Source organism: Plasmodium gallinaceum, assembly GCF_900005855.1.
Source record: "Plasmodium gallinaceum strain 8A genome assembly, contig: PGAL8A_v1_65, whole genome shotgun sequence".
NCBI lineage: Eukaryota > Apicomplexa > Aconoidasida > Haemosporida > Plasmodiidae > Plasmodium > Plasmodium gallinaceum.
Genome location: NW_021628225.1, coordinates 956984 through 976983, shown reverse-complemented (window position 1 = coordinate 976983; position 20000 = coordinate 956984). Strand labels below are relative to the sequence as shown.

Genomic DNA, 20000 nt, shown 5'->3' with positions numbered 1-20000 from the left:
ATTTATTAATAGGTGGATTAAGACAGTCAATAATTATTAATTACCCAATAACGTATGTTCTTTCTAAGTTAATGTATTCTTTGATTAATGTAAACCCATATGATGAAAAACAAATGAACTTTGCATGTGATTCATTATTAACAAAATTATCTGCAGAAATAAACAAGAATATCATGGATTTAATAGGAGATTTACATATTTTTAATAAGGATGTTGGTAAATATATAACTACTATTAGAAGCTTTTTTACTAAATGTTATAATGAAAATGAAAAATCATTATTGAATAGTTGCAGAGTTTTAAGAAATGCACTTGATAAAGTTAAAGAATTAAATAAAGAATTATTAAATAACTCCAAAGAAAAATTTTTAGAACCTCATAAATATATTAAAAAAATAGATGAAAACATAATTCATTTGTTACCTATAAAAAATGAATCAAATTTACATTACTACATTAAACAAATTTATAATTTCATCTATATTTCAAGTAGTATTGTTGATGAAATGGAAAAAATTTATATTAGAGAAATTAATGATTCTATCTTAAAGAAAAGAGAATTTATAGATTTGTTTTATTTAAGAGATACTAATCACATAAAAAATATTTGTTCTATACGTATAATGACCACTATATCTTGGTTTTTTAATCAAATTAATTTGGATATGTTTAATAAAAATAAAAAAATTAAAACCTTATTTAATGAAAAATTTTCCTTTCAAAATTTGAGAAATATGGTTTTTTCAATTTTTAATAGTGTAAGTGAAAGCAAAGGAGATATTCTTGATTTATGTATGGATAGTATGGCTGATGTAATTTATACGGTTAGTTCAATGTTATCAAATTATTATGAAAAGGAAACTTTTTTTTCTAGAGATAATTTAACATTTTCTAAACTAATTAAATTTACTGAAATATATGTATTACGTTATAAATTAAAAGATATGGAAGGAGAAAATTATAGTATAGAATCAATGGGACTACGTAAAATGAACCCATTTAATATCAACAAAATTGAAAATCTTGTTTGCATGATGAAACGTCTCTCAAATAAAATGAATTTTTATATATCACTTCTAAAAAAATCTTATTTGCAAGAGTTAATGTATGAAAATTATGATAAATATATTGTAGAAAATATCTTCATTGATGATTCCGAGTTATTTTTTTGTACATCATCTGGGGAGTATTTAATTCATAAAGAATTTTTCAACAATGTATTTAAAATAATTAGCGTTTAAAATAAATAAAAAGAAAATAAGCTCTTTTTTTTTTTTTTTTTTTTTTTAAATTAATACTTTTGTTTTGTTTTAATATTCTTATAATAAATATATATTAAAATTTCTTCTTTTTTCATTTTTATATAAATACTTTAAAAAATCTAATATGCATATAAGACATTATAAAAGCTACCTTTCATATGTATGTGGTTTTTTGTTTAAGATTTTCTCATTTTTTTATATATTTTCTGTTTTGTCATTTTTCAAGATAACACTTTTTTTAAGCATATAAATATAAAATTTAATAGAAACACAAAAAATAAATTCATCATTGTTGAGTTAATGGAAAAAAAAGAAAAGAAAAATGTTAATTGAATCGAATAAAACAAAACAATTTAATAATGAAAGATAAAAACATATAGTATCTAAGGAATAGAAAAATAATAATAAATTATGATTTAAAGATTAAATAAAATACTATTATCATATTAAAAAAAAATATAGAAACTTTTGAAAGAGTTTTTCTATAAATAGGTTTTAAATAAAATGTGTAAGTAGAATTATGAAAAATTAAAAAATTTTAATTCGTAAATAAAAAATATAGTAACTAAAAAAAATGTTTTAAAAAATTTCGTTTAAAATATTCCAAGGGAAAATAAAATTTCATAAAAAGTAAAATTTTTTACAAATAATGTTAAAATTTATCATATAAAAAAATGGAAATATAATAATGAATTATGTAAATTTGTTAATTTTTCAAAAAAAAAAAAAAATGAAAAAATGAAAAAACTATATAAATTTATTTTTATTTTTTAATTTAAATCATTAAAAAAAAATAAATGGAGTTAAACATATATATATATATATAATACTAAGTTATATATTTATACAAAATTAGTTGTTACCATTAATTTTGTTTTTCTTTTTTCTCTTTTTTTTTTTTTATTAAATTATATATAATGTTAATTTAATTTTATTTTTTTATTTGTTACATTCTCATATTTCATTATGGATTTTAAAAAAATTTTATTCACATGTTTTATAATAATATTAATATGTATTCTATTTTCCTATTTAGAAGTTAAAAAAAATAGATTTCTAGAATTCTTAAAAAAGAAAAAAAATATATGTTTAATTATAGCACACCCAGATGATGAAATTATGTTCTTTTTTCCTACATTAAAATTTTTACTTGATAAAAAAAAAAAAAATGAAATTTTTCTTTTATCTTTAAGTAATGGAAATTACTATGGATATGGTAAAATAAGGGAAAAAGAATTTTTTAATATATGGTCATATTTAGGTGGTGAAAAAGGAAATTGTAAAATTTTAAATAACCCCAAAATTCAAGACGGTTGGGATTACTGGGATGAAAAAGATACTTCTAATATCCTAAATGATTATTGTTCTAAGCATAATATTAAAACAGTAAAATTTATGTTATATATATTTTTTTTATTATACATATATATATATAATTGTTATATGAATTTATATTGTTAATAGATTTTAACATTTGATAATTATGGAATATCAGGACATCCTAATCATATAAGCATTTTTAATAGTATCCGGTATATGAAAAAAAAAAAAAAAAAAAAAAAAAAAATGAATTGTCATAATACTATTTACATCACTATTCTTCAATAATCCTCATTTTTCTTTCTATATTATATTATAAATACTATTTATATGTTTTTATTTCAAATTTTGATTATTTGAATAACTATTTTGTTTAGGTTATTGTCAAAAATAAAAGATATAAATATATTTATATTAAATTCAACTAATATAATTCATAAATATATGGGATTTCTTTCATTTCCTTTTCTTTTACACAAAAGGTATTTCTTTTTTCTATTTACATATTAAAATATTTAAATTTTCCTTTTCATCACTTGATAATTATTATTTCCTCTTTTTCTTTTTTAATATATTTTTTATTTTGTTTCATGTTAGCTATCTCATTTCTTTTTTTAATCCTCTTTTGTTGTTAAGGTGAAAAAAAAAAAAAAAAAAAAAAAAAATTCTAGCAAAATAATTTTACATTCCTGTTGTTTTTTTTTTTTTTTTTTTTTTTTTTTTTTTTTTTGATAGATTAATGTTTTTATACAAATCGCAATTTGTTTATTATAGAATACTATTCTGTATATTTTCTCAGTAATAATTTAATATGTTTTTTTTTTTTTTCCTTAAAAACTTAATTATGTATACATATATATATATATATATATATTTTCTTTATAGATATGCATACTTTAATACTTTTAGTTTATTAAATGAAGTGTAATATTTTAGATTATTAAAATTAAAAAATTTGCAAAAAATATAATTATTTATTTAAAATTTGTAAATATATCTGTAAAAAACATAAAAACATATACATGATGTGGTTTTCTTTTATGAATTTTATAAATAATGTATTTTTCCTTTTTTTTTTTTTAAAATTATATAAAATGAATTTTTAACGAAATATCACTTTAAATCAAACACGTAAATAATAAAAGTTAAAAAAAAGTTTCAGACTGTATTTTAAAACGAAAAAAAAAAAAAAAATAAAAATAAAAATAAATGATAATATAATTAGAAACATTAAAAAAAAAAAAAAAATAAATAAATAATAAAAAAAAAAAAGGTTACAATTAAAATACACAAATTTTTTTTAAAAAAAAAATAAAAAAATATTTATAAAAAATAAATTAGGATATTTTATTTTGTTTTATTTTTTTTTTTTTTTTTTTTTTGATTTCTGTAATAAATAAATAAATAAAAATAAAAATCATTTAAAAAAATTATTATTGGTCTTCTTGAAAAGAAAATACTATAGTACAAACTTTTTTTTTTTTTTTTTTTTTTTTTTTTTTAAAAAAAAAAAAAAAAAAAAAAAAAAAAAAAAAAANAAAAAAAAAAAAGGTTACAATTAAAATACACAAATTTTTTTTAAAAAAAAAATAAAAAAATATTTATAAAAAATAAATTAGGATATTTTATTTTGTTTTATTTTTTTTTTTTTTTTTTTTTTTTTTTTTGATTTCTGTAATAAATAAATAAATAAAAATAAAAATCATTTAAAAAAATTATTATTGGTCTTCTTGAAAAGAAAATACTATAGTACAAACTTTTTTTTTTTTTTTTTTTTTTTTTTTTGCTCTTTCATTAAATTTATTAAAAATATATATCAACATAATATTACACATATTTTATTTGAACTTCATAATATGATTTTTAAATAAAAATATAATCATATATAATATATACACATAAATATATATATTATATATTAATAATTTATGTTCCTTCTTAAAGGTGAAAGAAATAAATAAAACACGGAATACTATTAAAATGAATATTATCCATTTGAAAATTTTAATAATTTAATATTTAAATTACATATATTGTTATAAGCATATAATTTAAACTTAATATCAATTTTATTATAATTTCATATAAAAAATACATTGTCTTATTTCAAATTCTTATCTTTAAAAGGTAGCCCTCATACAAGTCTTAATATCCTCAATTTTATCCAATAAATATTATGATACAGAATCTTTATTATTTTTTTCATTCTTTTTTTTTTTAAATATATATTTTTACACTGTTTAATATATATATTAAATAATTATAAAAGGGAAAAAAAGACATAAATCCAATCTTCAAAAAAAATATTTTATTGTTTACAATAATCTTAATATATGACAAATTTGTTATGATAATTAAAGCCTATATGCATATATATATATATATATATATATATATATATATATATATATATATATATACATTTTTTTTTTTTTTTAATTTTTTTTATTTTATTTATTTTTTTTTTAATTTGTTCATTTAAAATACTAATTAATATATTTAAATAAAATTTCATCTCTGTAGAATATATATTACCAAGTAAAAAATTTAATATCATTTTGTCCTTTAAAACTTTTATTAATTCATATAACAAATTTAGTATATTTTTATCAATTCTTTAAACGTTCATAATTAATTATTAAAATAAAATGTTTATTATTCCTTAAAAACCTATTTTGGAGTTCTAAAAAAAAGTAAAATATTTATTTATTTCCACAGGTGTCAATTATGAATGTATTGGATATTTAATTTATTTCGGGCAGTTTTTCATTATTGTTTAATTCAGCACTTTTTAAAAAATTTTTCACATCTTCTAAATTTAAATGTTGAAAAATATTATTACTATCTGTACAATTATTATTATCATTGTCATCATTATTGGTATCATTCATATTACTTGAGTTAGTACTATTACTAGTTTTTTTTCTTCTATACAAAATATATTCTTGTACTTTATTTGCACCACTTACTTCTGAACTATTTGTTATTTTTTTAATATCATAATCAACACTATCATCTAATGAAACTTCTTTACATTTTTGAAAATTTTTTTCATTTTTTTTTAAAAGAAAATTATTTTCATCTTCTATTATAATACTTTTTTCTTCCTTATCATCACTGAGAAAGTTATTTTTATTCATTAAATTTGTTTTTGAACATAAATTTAACAATTTCTTTTCTATTTCTTCTGGATCAATGTTTTTATCAATATTATAAATATCACTATTAAGATCGTTTAAAGAATAACTTGAATTTCTATTAAACTCCTCTATTTTTTCATTACTTTTACTTGTATTAGTAGTAGGATCTTTATTACATGAGTTAGATTTACTTGAATAAATACAATAATTAGTATTTTCATAAGAATTTTTATATATATCATTTTTGTAATCATCTATATTTTCTTTGTCATTTGCACATGAATTGGTATAATTTAACTCGTTTAAATTATTATTAAAATTATCTTTATTTGTATGTGAAGTATTATCATTTAATGAATTCTTCATTTTGTTAAGATAATCCTGAATAATGGATTTTTCTATGTCATCTTGATTTAATTTTTGATTATTTTCAGAAGATCCTAATATTTCTGCATCACTACTTTCAGAAAAAGAGGTGTTTAATAATTTACTTTTTGTTACTCTAAGGAATTCTTTAGCTTTATTTAAAAATTCATCGTTGAATGATTCCCTTATGAAATTTACATTATGTGTATCCTTTATGAGTTGTTCATGGAATGGATTTATAATTAAGTTTTGTAACTCATTTTCATTTTGTAAATTATTTAGATTTGGCTCTACAATATTATCATTTATTTTTTTTTTCTTTACTTTTTTCGTATTTTTTGAATATTTTTTTCTTTTTCCTGCATATGAGGAAATTTCATCATTTATTATTTCCCTCATTTCATCTGTTATATCACTTTTTATTTCTATGATATCTTTTGTTTCTGAACAATCAGAACTTATTGTTAATGGTTGGCTATACAAAAGGTGAGTTAATTTCGATTTTGAATTAGAGTTTGCGTTATCATCATTTTTATCTTCCTCGTTTTTATTGTAATTTTTTTTTGATTCTTTTTCTTTTTTTACTACTTTCTTTTTAGTAGATATTAAAATATCCCATTTCATTTCACGAATACATTCTTCTAATATATCATCTGCTTTATCCTGAAAATAATTATAAAGACTTTTGAATTTAAAAATGGACATATTTTTATATTCTTCTTCCGTGTGTTCATCTTCAATTTTTTTCATATTTAATAATTCAATTAATTGCTTTAATTTTTCTCTTTTTTCTTCATATTCATTTTTTTCTTCTTCTGTTAATTTATCACAATGTTTTCTAAAATGAGCTAATTTTCCTAGTTGTACTGTACCACATTTTGAGCATACAGCTCTTAAAAATCTTCTCGTTTTTCCTTTAGAATTAGATATAGAATTATTATCATTGTTACTTGGTGTAATTACTTGATTATCAGTATTTTCTGTTTTTATTTCATTTCCATTATCTGTTGTAGCATTAATTTTAATATTTTCGTTTAAATTAATTTTATATTTATCCTCACTATTAGATTTTTCTATATTATTTTGTTTTTTCTCATTAAAGTTATCCTCTTCATTATCTTCTTCATTTCCTTTAATTTCTTCTTTTTCATGATTATTATTATTATTATTATTATTATTATTATTATTATTATCATTTTGTTCATTTTCCTTTTCACATTTCACATTTTTATTATTGTTATGATCACTTTGGTCTTTTGCAACATCTGTAATTGCTTCTTTAAAGTATTTGCTTTCTTCACCATTGGTATTGATAACTTTACTATTTTTGTAGGTTAATGAATTATTTAATGTAATGTCTTCGTCATTTTTGTTGTTCTCTATTTTTGAATCACATGCTAATTTTTTATTTGTATCTTCTTTTTCATCTACATTATTTATTTTGCTATCATTTTCTTCTTTTACTTTTTTTATTTCTTTTATATTATTTTCACATTCTTTTTCTGTATTCATATTTTCTTCCTTTACTTTATTACATTCCTCTTCTTTTTTTTCCTCCTTATCTTTTTGCTCATTGGAAGTATCATTTTTTGTAGTTATTTTTTTATCGGTACTCTCTTTATTAGATTGACTAAATGATGAATTGGCATAAAAATAAGATTTATCTAATTCTAAAGGAAAACAGCATTTTCCTGGATATTTGTAATTAGCATGACAAGGCAATTTACAATTTTCACATAAGACTAAAAGTTTATGTGGTAATTTTGTATGTAGAAATGTAGTGGATTTTTTTTTATTGACTTCTTTATTATCTTCATCAATTCCTTTTTGTTTTAACATTTTTGCATGTTCTATTCTATTGACTAATTCTTTTACAAAATTAACTGGAAACAAATTTTCATATGCATTTCTTAGTTGAGTTTCATATTTTTGGTCTAAAGCATCTATTCTTTTCCTATTCTCTATAATAAATTTATCTCTTTCCATTTGTTGAGCTCTCTTTCTTTTTTTGGCTTCTAATTCTTCTTGTTTGCTATCTTGCAATTGACTTCTTAATTCTTTTTGTAATTGTTTTTCATTTTCTCTTTCTTCTTTAGTCATTTTCCTTCTTTTCTTTTGTTCTTCTACAGCTTTGCATTTAGAACATAAAAAACATACCCAGTTTTGAGGTGTAAAATTAACTCCTCTTTGACGTAGATTATGATAATATTCTTCTCCAACATAATATCTTACATAATCTGGAGGAAAACAATTATAACAAAAACTAGTAGGACAAGTGGCACAATGTATTAATAAATTACCACATTGAGATGATTTTCTAAAGCATAAACAACATTCGTGCCAACTACAAGTCCATGTTTTTTTAACATTTTCATCTTTTATTCCTTCACATAACTTATGATAAGTTTTAGGACAACGAAAACAATTTATCATATCTCCATAATCTATTTCTATATCATTTCCATTTCTATCTTTAACAACAGTTTTGTAATTTTTCGTATTATTACAAATAAAGCATCTATATTCATGCCTTATTTGTTTTACCTCCTGTTTTCTTCCCCAATACTCAGGGGTATACATATTTTGTGGTTTTTTTCTTTCTCTTACAGATCTCCACAATGTCGTATCACTTCCCAAATTATTTGACGCAAATTGATTGGTGGCTGTGTTTGTTTTTGAAAGAGATGTTTTAGATTTATTAAGATTACTTAAATATAATTGATCATTTCCTTCTGCATATGTTGGACTACAATCTGTTAAATTCGTATTATTATGCCTAATTTCAGGTTCTTCCGCTTCATCTATCATAACTTCATCTATATCAATTGTATTATCATCCTCGTTATTTTGTGAATCATTAATTTCATCTTTTTCCACATAAATATCATTTTCATTTATGTTGTTTATTTCCTCTTCTATGGTGCATTTTTCTTCTTTTTCTAAATCTATTCCATTTATTATTGGCAATTTTCTTCTTCCTCTTTCGATAAAAAATTCTAAAGAAAAGTCATTAGTATTTTCTATATTCATATTTTGTATAGCTGCTTTTCCATGTAACATTAATTTTCTTATTTCATCAGATGACAACTTTTCTTCAAAATTATCTAACAAATCTTCATCATCTTGAGTTTGAACTACTAATTTGTCTAATTTCAATTTTTGCTCTCTTCGAAATGCCATTCTTTCTTCAACAGTCCATTCAGTCATCAACTTCCAGACATTTACTTCCCTTCTCTGACCTATTCTGTGTGCTCTATCAATGGCTTGTAAATCTATGAAAGGATTCCAATCTTCATCATACATAATAACATGATTTGCTGCAGTTAAATTAATACCTAATCCACCAGCTCTTGTGCTTATTAAGTAAATAAAATATATGCTATTATTTAAATTAAATTCACGTATGTCTAATTCTCTTATTAATTTATTAGTAGACCCATCTAATCTCATATATTTCCAACATCTATACTTACAATATTCTTCTAATTCATCTAACACCAGTTGAAATTGAGTAAATATTAACACCTTATGCATTTTTATTTCTCCTTTTTTCATGCTTTCATTATTTTCCACATTTTCTTCATTAGAACAATTTTTATCAGTTGATATCTTTTTTTCTTCATTATCACATTTGACAGTTTCATCTTCATAAGTTTCCTCCTTTTCTTCTTTTTGTTTAATTTCTTCTTTTTTGTAGGAATCATTATTCACATTTTTATCTTTATTATAATCTATTTTTATTTCTTCATTTTCATCTACTGTTTTATTTTCATAATAATTTTCTTCTTTTTTATTTTCTTTTATTTTCTTTAATTCTTCCGTTTTTGCTTCGTCTAACTCTTCCTTCTTTATATCATATTTATCCAATCTCTTTAATGTATCACTTTTTTTCCGTGAATTATTTAACTCCTTTTCACTTTTAAAAAATTCTCTAATATTCATCATTTTACAATTTTCATTTAAGGAAATAATTTTATCATCTTTCTTGATACTTTTTACATTCTTTCCTTTTAGTTTTTTGTCTTCATTACTGTTTCTGTTATGTTTTTTTTTTTTGATATTTGCATCATCATTTTCTTCATACTCTTCTTCACCCAATTCATCTTCTTCTTCATCCTGATCACTGTTATCTGCTTCTCCATTCTTTTCTTCCTCATCAGAATTTTCATCATTGCTATCAAATAAGCTATTGCTATTTCCTTTTTTATTTTTTTTAGAATTCATACTATTAACATTTTTCTCTGAGATAAATCTTTTCTTTTTTTTTTTCTTATTAGATGAACTTTCATAATTTTTTGTAAATTCTCCATCATCACTATCATCATTACCTGTTCTATTACTTTTTTTATAATCACTATTATCTTCTTCATCATCAAAGAATAAGTTATTTCTCTCATTTTCCTTTGAAGAATTTAAACAATTATCACTTTCATTTTTATTTTCTTCATTATCATCTATATTATTATTCATATTGTTACAACTATATCGATCATCTGAAAGATCATTTTCATTATTATCATCTTTAAAAAAAATGTTTTTTTTGTTATTAGGATTATTAGCATTTTTAAAAAGATCTTTCACTTTATCATATATACACCTTTTCTTTTTATATGGACATTCATTATCAACAGATACAGTATGCATAAAATTTTTTAATAAATCTTCCTTTTCTGAAGTTGGTTTCAAATCAAATTTTCCTTTATTGTAAATTTCCATAAATAAAGGACTGTTTTCTAATGCTTCAATTTTTTTAAATTTTCCAGAATGTTCTCTTTTTTTTTTTTGTGTATTATTTTGCTCTTGAATTTTATGATATGTGTAGGCAGCAACTTCTTTCTTATGTTTTTCAAAGTTGGAGGAATAATTTTTAACATATTTACAATTTTCATAATGCAATTGACACAATAGTTTATCTATAAATATAAGTTTTGAGGAAGATTCTATATGTTCTTTCCCTGATACATTTTTTAATTTCATTGCATCATTTTTAACTTGTTCTTTAATTTCTTCACTTTCCTCTTCAAAAAATGCAAATAACTTTTCCATTTGTGTTGGCCTACTAACAATTCCTTTGGGATGACCACATATAATTCTCATTTTTATAACTAAACCTAATAATTTTTTTACGCTAACTTTTTCTTCTACCATTGATCTAATATCTAAGAGCCTTTTATACCAATGTGCTGATAAACTTCCTAATGGTAACCATATATCATGGAAAATTTTTCTTGGAAGTGTAATTGCTTGCTCTTTTAATCTTCTTAACATAATTTTATCTAATAAACATCGTATAGATTTTAAATCTTCCTCTTTTATAGCAGACTTTAAATCTATATTGCCAATGTCTACATTTAATTTAGAACTACTGCAATTATTTACACTTTGATTATTTTTTTCATCTTTATTATTTTTATTTTTTAAATTATTATTTTTCTGATTACTACTATTTTGTGATGCATTCATAAATGCTTGCTCTATTATTTCAGAGTTTTTAAATATATCTGGAAACATAAAATTAATTAAAGTAAATAATTCCGCAGAATTATTTTGTAAAGGAGTACCTGTCAGTAATAATCGCATATTTCCTACTACTCTATCCATAGAATGTCTAATAGCACCACTTTGATTTTTTATTCTATGAGCTTCGTCCAATACTATACATTGCCATTTAGGTATAGTTTCTACAAAAAATTCTTCTTCATTTTTAACTGTTTCGTAAGTAGTTACATATAAATCATATAATCCCTTTTCCGCTAATCTATCCTCTTTAGCATGAGTTCTTTCATTTTTTGATCCACAAATTTTAATACAAGTAAGATGAGGTGTGAACCTATGTATTTCTCTTAACCAATTTCCAACAGTAGATAAAGGAACAACAATTAAATGGGGTCCATCAATTTTATTGCATTTTAAATAGGAAAGAAAGCATAAAGTCTGTATAGTTTTTCCTAATCCCATTTCATCCGCTAAAATAGCACCACCAGTTAAAAAAGATTTTAGTAACCATTCCACACCATCTTCTTGATGTGGTTTTAATTGAACATTATCGACTAATGGCCTTCTTTCAATTTTTCTTCCATTAGGATAATAAACACTCAAAAACACAGATTCAATAAATTTATTTGCGTTTTCATTTGCTTCATCTTCTAAAGAAGATATGTATTCATCAAATTCCTTAGAATCAATATCTAAATCTTTTTTCATATTTGTTTTATCGTAATCATTGTTATTTTTGTTTGATTTTTTATTTCCACTATAATTTTTTAAATTATAAAAATCATTTTTGAATATTTTTGTTAAATTTGCAAATACTCTAGGATTTACAAAAGGCTGTAAATCCTTTCTATGAGCTAATAAGAATCTATTTCTATATTTTATAATTTTTGATCTCCAAAAACTTAATTCTCTTTGCCTTTTTTTCATAATTTCTTGAATTTCATTTTTTGTCCACCTTTTATGCCCTTGATTTAATAAAGGGTCTTCATTTTTACAACAAGGACATTCCCATTGATCTGAGATATTATCAAAATCTAAGTCAGGTAAACATGTTGGATGAAAAGAATTAGGACAAAAATCGCAACCTAATAATTTTCCATGTCTCTGACAAACATAGCAAGTAGACGAATTAACATGTTCACCATTCATGTTATCAATTACAAATCCTTTTCTCATTCTTCTAACATCTAAATTTTTATGTTCTTCCGGTTTACATACAGGGCAGAACCATTTTTCTGTAGTTGGTTCTGACTGTAAACCTAAACAAGTAACATGATAACTATTAGGGCATCCATCACATAGTAATAAAACAAGGTTTGATGATTTTTCCCTACATATTTTACATCTTTCTTCATTTTCTGGAATATCATTTTCTTCATTCATACAATGATAACATAAATAATTTTTTATATCTTTTAATTGATTATTATCGATTAAATTTTCTGCTTGTAAGCATTCTCTATGAAATTTTTTCTTACATTGTTTGCATTGCATACATTCATCTCCTTCTTCAAAATTCTCACGACATAATGTGCACCATGATTTTCTTATTCTCATTTTAACAAGAAAAAAAAAAGAAATATATATATATATAAATATATATACATATATACATATGTATATTTATACACATATATATATATAAATATATATATATATTATTTAAGTATAAATATATACCAAATTAATAAAAAAAATTTTAAAAAAATTTATGAAATTACGTATAAATATAAAATAAAAATAAAAACATATATTACATATATAAATATAAACGAAAATTTATAAATATGATAAAACAAGAAAGTATTTTTTTATAAAAATTATAAAATATTGAAATTAAGTAAAAAAGAAACATTTAAATAGTATAAAAATATATATATTTACTATTTTATTGATGTGAAAAAGTATTTAATGAACTTTTTAAATTTCCAAAAAAAAAAAAATTTGAAATAAAAATATATATATATATATATATATTTACTTTCATGTATAAATATATATACAATTATATATATATATATAAATATATATATATATTTATATCTATATATATATTCATATGCAAGTATATATATTTACATATAAAAATATAAATATATATATATGAATTATATATGTATATATATAAAAATATATATAATCATATTAAATTAAAAAAAAAAAAAAAAAAAAAAAAAAAAAATTTTTNAAAAAAAAAAAAAAAAAAAAAAAAAAAAAGTTTCATCTACATGCATTTTATCATATTATTTTTTATACATATACAAGTAGTTTTAGCATAATTATTTAAAAAAAAAAAAACTTAATATTTTTCTAATTTGAAAATTAAATTAATATTAAAATAATCTAAATACAAAAAATAAAAAAAAAAAAAAACAATTTCAAAAGTCAATCAAAATTAAGCAAATACAAGAAGATACATAAACAAAAATACCCTGTAGAAAAAAGCAAGGATCTTTTTTATTTAAATTAACTAAACACATTTATGAGTAACTTTTATAAAAAAAAAAAAAAAAAGATAAAAAAAAAAAAGGTACACTTAAATTATTATAAAAGGAAATATGTTATATTCAAAAAATAAAAGGAAAAAAAGCGAAAATTAAAATATATCTATATCTATCTATATATATATATATATATATTTATATAAATATATATACATATATATGTATGTATATATGTATATTTATATGTAAATTTATGTATTATATAAAAGTATATATACGTATAACTTTATATATTTATATACAAACGCTTATGTATATTATTAATTGAAAAATAATAAATAAAAAGGTAAAATTAAAAAATAAAAAAAAAAAAAGAAAAGAAAAATAAAAGAGAAAAAGAGAAAAATGTTTAATATAATATATTTAAAAAAAAAAAAAAAATCAATGGAATATAAATAATTCATGTATGTGTGCGAATCATTTAATAAAAAAAAAAAAAAAAACATAAATAAAATGCTGCATAAAATTTTAAAATTAACACTAGCAAATGCAAAAATAAAATAATATTTGGATATACAAGTATATATGTTTCTAAACGGGTATTTAAAAATTACTTAAAATATAGATAATTTATTTAGTTACATTTATAAACAAAGATAATTCTACTTATATATTTTTACTTCAAAAATTTTTAATTGTAAAAGTATTAAAAGGTTCCTTATTTTTATTTTTTAAAAATTTCTCCATTTTTTTAATTAAATTTCTATTTAGTAAATAATAAAATAAATTATATATTAATTAATATGGAATAATAAAATAAAAATAATTATAAAAACAAATTAAAAAAAAAAAAAAAAAAATGTATTTTTTTAAATTTAACTTTTTTTATTATTTATTTTATAATTATTTTCAATGAGGTTTTTTTTTTTTTTTATTTTACGCATAAATTAAGCTTATATATTATTTTTTTTTTCCCCTTTACTCATTAAAATATGAATAATAATTATTTAATTTATTATTATTGTTAAATATTATATAACTTTTAATATATATAATACCTTCTTTTTAGATTATTTTCATAATCATGCAATTTTTCTTTCCTTTTTTTTCTTTTATTATTTAAATTTAAAGGTAAAGAATGCACTATAAGCACACAATTATTTTTTATTTTATGTAATTGTAATGTTATTATGAAAATATCATTTCATTTGTGTGTATACTCAAATATATTCTTTATTAAAAATTTTATTTTTTCTGTTTTTTTTTTTTCTTTATATGTGCATCTAATAATATTTTTTGTATTTTTTTTTGTCTTAAAAAAATGTGAAATATTAACATAAAATTAATATATGAAAAACAATACTATATATATATATAATGATAACATTTGAAATTAAAAAATATATCATGATTGAAAAGCGTAAATAATTACATATATATATATATATATATTAGTATAAATATTTTATGTAACTGAATTATATTATATTTCTATAGTAATATTTATATTAATAGAATGTTACATTTATTATGTTTATATATCTATTTATAATCTACATAAAATATATTTTTTCATTTATTTATTACCACGTATATTTTTTTTAAAAAAGATTAAATAAGAAAAAAATACAACATAAAAATAAGTTAAATAATAATAGACACGTAAATATATGAAAAATTAATTAAAATATCTATTATAAACTTCATTAGCAAATTATTAATTATAAAAAATATATAACAATATTCTATCATACATTCAAAAACGTTTAACTTCTTTTTTATGGATATATTTTACCAGATGTTCTGAGAATATTTGTATATATAAATGCAAAATATATAGATGAATAAATAAAATAAAAAATTATTATTTTTTTTTATTAGTTTTATAAAACATTTATTCTTAAACAGAGTGGTTTCATTATAAAAATTTATCATACATAAAAACATACTTTCTGTTTTTGTATTATTAAAAAATATATAAAAATAAAAATTGTTTTATAATAATTTATAATAAAAATAAATATATCAGATTTATTTAATTAAAAAGAAATATTTTTCTTAAATAAGTAAAAATAAATAAATAAATAAATAAATATATATATATGTATATGCATATATGTATGTAGTTTTTTTTTTAATTATATGTAATTTATTTTCTTCAGCTAATATTTTTTATACGAGGAGAATCTTAAAAATGAAAAATTGAAAATCTTAAATTTTTTAAAAATTTCATTATATTAAAATAATGAACATATTAAATATAAAAAGAAGACGCGCGGAAAAATTAATAAGATATTTAAACGAAATATAATAAAAAAAAAAAAATCTTTGAGCAAAAATTAAAGTTATATTTAATAAATAAATGTTAATGTCAATCATTTTTATTAATTTGTTTTTTTCTTTTTACATATTTTTCACTACTAAAGAATTACTTTTTTATTGATAAAAATATATATATATATATATGAATTTAGCTTAACTGCTTTAACAAATTTTTTGAAAATAAGATAAAATTTTTTTATTGTAATTTTAATTCTTAATGAATTTTTCTACTTTTTATTATTAATTAAGTATTTATATAAATATTATACTATAATTAAAAGTATTAACCTGTAATTTTATATCACGTTAACTTAACCGTATATTTTTTCTATTCATTACATAATTACTTTACTTTTATATAAAATGAATGAAATGTAATTGATAATTAATAATTGAATTAAAAGGGTTAACAATAAACAAATACAAATATAATGTAGTATTATTCGCTTTATATATATAAGAAGTAGATGTAATGAATATTAACTGCTAGATATTTATTAAAAGAAAATGCCTTATATTTTCAATATAAATATTTCTTTCATTTTGTTGAAATATGTAAGGAAAATAACGTATTTATAATTATCAAAAATTTATATTTAGATTAGATATTTTAGTAATTAAAAGATATACAACAATTTAAACATTTTTCACTAAAATATTTAAAATCTTCATATAAGAATATGAAAGGTATTTTTTTTTTTAAATTACTGCTAATATAGATAATTTCACATATAAAGGTCTCTTTTTTTTATTATTTCTTCATATAAAAATAAAACAAATATTTAAATATACAACATTCGGAAAAATCTATATTGAATTTTTAGTATTTAAAAAGAATTATATGTTTTAAAAAAGAACATTTTAAAAAAAAGTGTAAATATGTAAATATAATTATCATAACTTGTTTATTATACTTTTTTTTTTTTCTTTGAAAAAAGTATTTTTATTTAAATATATTTTTGTGAATAAATTTTTTTAAAAAATTAATTCATTAAAAAAAAATAGAAAGATAAAATTCAATTGTTTGATAGGAAGAAATAATGACAGTGAGTAAAAATGTATTTTAAATTTATATTTTAATTTATCATATTATTTATAAAATAGATAAAAACATGTGAATTTATTTTGATTCATTAATACAGTATATTTCTTCAAAGAATTAATCATTAATAAATTTACATACATATATTCATAAAGAAAATTTAATGATATTATATATAATAGAAATAAAAAAAAGATGTATATATGTCTATACTAGTTTTAGTTTTATAATACTAGAATATACATATTTATCTATATTAATTATACTGTTATAATATTAGAATAACTTTTTTTTTCGTTATTTTTTATTTTGACACTTTCAAAAATTTTGTAGGAAATTTGTTGTTCTTGCTGACAAAATTATTTAATATAATAAATTATTTGAATGTATTTTAAAATAATTTCTTTGTTTACGATTGAAAAAGAAGGTGTTCAATATCTACCTTGGATTATTTTAATATTGCATACACTTCTCATAAAGTACCAAAGAAAAATAATTTAGAAAAAAAAAACTGAAAAACATTTAATGTAAAATATATTATTTTATTTTTTACATTCTTACAATTAAAAATTATTTATTAAATGTAAATTTAATTTTTCCATACGAAAAAATTATGGAAGATGTAAATAAAAGGTAGATTTATATATTTTAGGTACTTCATTATAATTTCTATGAATATTTTATATTTTGAAGCTTTATTTAAGTGGAATAACTGAAAGAAAACCATAAAATTTATTTAATTCTTCTAAAATGAAAATGTATTATCACATTAAAAAATAATACATTAAATATACTAATTTGTATTAATTCATTTTATTATTACCTTTAATAATATTTATGAATATATAAATATTTATATATAATAAATTCTAATGTTTCTCATTTAAAATGATATTAAAAATTTACTTAAATTATAAGTTTTTTCTTTTTATGTTCCTATTAAACTTTCTAAAGAATTATTATTTCAGAATATTTTTTAAAAATAATTGTAATAAGTAGAGATTTTTAAAGATAGGAATGTTAATGTAAAAAAATAACTTTTGTAATAATTATGCATTTGTTCATCAAAAAAAAAAAAAAAAAAAAAAAAAAAAAAAACAATACATATATATACATAAGAGTATTTTTTAATTGATTTACATAAATTGTATCTTTTAAATTGATAATAATTTTTTATTTAAACAGTAAATAGGTATTTTTAAAAAATTCGTTTACGATTATAGAAAGAAAAAAGAAAATACATTTGAAATATTAATTTTGTATCTTTTATGTTCAATGAAAACCTTGAAGGAAGGAAATACAATGTAAAAAAAAAATTTTATAGATAAAAAATTTCATTGAAAATCAATGTAATAGTAATATGGCACAAAAAAAAAAAATAATTTTAGCAATTAACTTTTAATCATTATTTAGAAAATTTAAGCAAAAAATATTTAAACTTCATAATATAATTAAGGATTAGGAAAAAAAAAAATTAATGAAAATTAAAAATATTATTTAAATGTTTGTCTTCTATAAAAATTATGAAAAACATTTAAAAACTCATATTCACATTTAAACAAATATATGTATAAATAAAATGCAAACGAATTATACAAAAGGTGTTCCTAATTATAATGGAATTCATTTATCATTTAATTAATTGAGATTTTGAATCTCATAATACCAATCTGCTCTACAACAAGGGCAAGTTAATTTATTTTGTTTTATCCATTTCTCCATACAATGTAAATGAAAATGATGACCACACTTTCCGAAAGCTGGAGGGCAGTTATCACCTGGTCTAATACAATTTGTACAGGTATTTTCCAAGGAGTTATTGCATATTGCACACACACTATCTGTAGACGTTCCTAACCATTTCCATTTTGCAACCGCATGAATCTTTTTCACTGTAACCTTTGGCATTTTATTATTATTTTGTATATTTCATTTTCTCAAAAATTCACATATCCTTTTGTATATTTATATTTTTAAATTTATATAATTTTTTTCTTTTTTCCTGTCAATGCATAAAGATTATTTACTTTTTATGAATCTGTTAATACCAAAAATAAATTTAAATATTATTTGTGTATAAATATATTAAATGTATGCCAAATTTTATTAAGACTATTGTACTTTTTTAACAAATATGACTTTTTTTTTCTTTTTTTTACAAAAATAATATATTATTTATATACACTTTAATTTTTTTTTTGACTCTTCCAAAATTTCATAATAAAATACTTAAGTGTTTCACAAAATTTTGTTACCTATAATTTTTTTATATTTATTATTATTTAAAGTATTTTTGTTTTAAACTTAAGAAATTCATTTAGTATACCTGTTCCATATATATTTTTCTTTATTATTTTCATGTTTTAAATTTTAAAAAAACAAATACAATTTTTTATATAGAATTTTTTTTTTTCTCTTTATTTATTTAAATGGTATAGTATAATTTACTTGTCTTGTTATCTCGAAAAAAAAAATTATAATTAAAAATAAAAAACAAGTATTAGCATTAAATCAATATTATAATGTTTTATATAATTTTTCTTTTTTTTAAAAAAAAAAAAAAAAAAAAAAAAAAAAAAAAGAATATCAAAATAAAAAAAAAAAAAAA

At 18.8% G+C, this 20000-nt stretch overlaps 4 protein-coding genes across 4 annotated transcripts in view; 2 read left to right on the top strand and 2 right to left on the bottom strand.

Moving 5' to 3' along the window:
- The window catches only part of PGAL8A_00153300 (conserved Plasmodium protein, unknown function), a gene marked incomplete at both ends in the record, with an annotated part of 2511 nt that extends 1270 nt beyond the window's left edge, over positions 1 to 1241 (top strand). The window contains one exon of the mRNA XM_028675077.1: positions 13 to 1241. Coding sequence (XP_028526645.1) covers positions 13 to 1241 — 1229 coding nt within the window. The remainder of the gene's footprint in view (positions 1 to 12) is intronic.
- A 987-nt stretch (positions 1242 to 2228) lies between these two features.
- On the top strand, positions 2229 to 3384 carry PGAL8A_00153200 (N-acetylglucosaminylphosphatidylinositol deacetylase, putative; the record flags this gene model as incomplete). Its single annotated transcript, XM_028675076.1, has 5 exons — positions 2229 to 2648; positions 2727 to 2794; positions 2960 to 3064; positions 3180 to 3218; positions 3318 to 3384. 5 exons carry the CDS (start codon positions 2229 to 2231, stop codon positions 3382 to 3384), a joined length of 699 nt encoding a protein of 232 aa, XP_028526644.1.
- Positions 3385 to 5326: 1942 nt separating this feature from the next.
- Positions 5327 to 13141, bottom strand: ISWI (SNF2 helicase, putative; the record flags this gene model as incomplete). Its single annotated transcript, XM_028675075.1, has 1 exon — positions 5327 to 13141. One exon carries the CDS (start codon positions 13139 to 13141, stop codon positions 5327 to 5329), a length of 7815 nt encoding a protein of 2604 aa, XP_028526643.1.
- Positions 13142 to 19030: 5889 nt separating this feature from the next.
- On the bottom strand, positions 19031 to 19300 carry PGAL8A_00153000 (anaphase promoting complex subunit, putative; the record flags this gene model as incomplete). The annotated part of the gene is made up of 1 exon (XM_028675074.1): positions 19031 to 19300. The coding sequence occupies one exon, from the start codon at positions 19298 to 19300 to the stop codon at positions 19031 to 19033; it is 270 nt and encodes an 89-aa protein (XP_028526642.1).
- Positions 19301 to 20000: the final 700 nt, after the last annotated feature.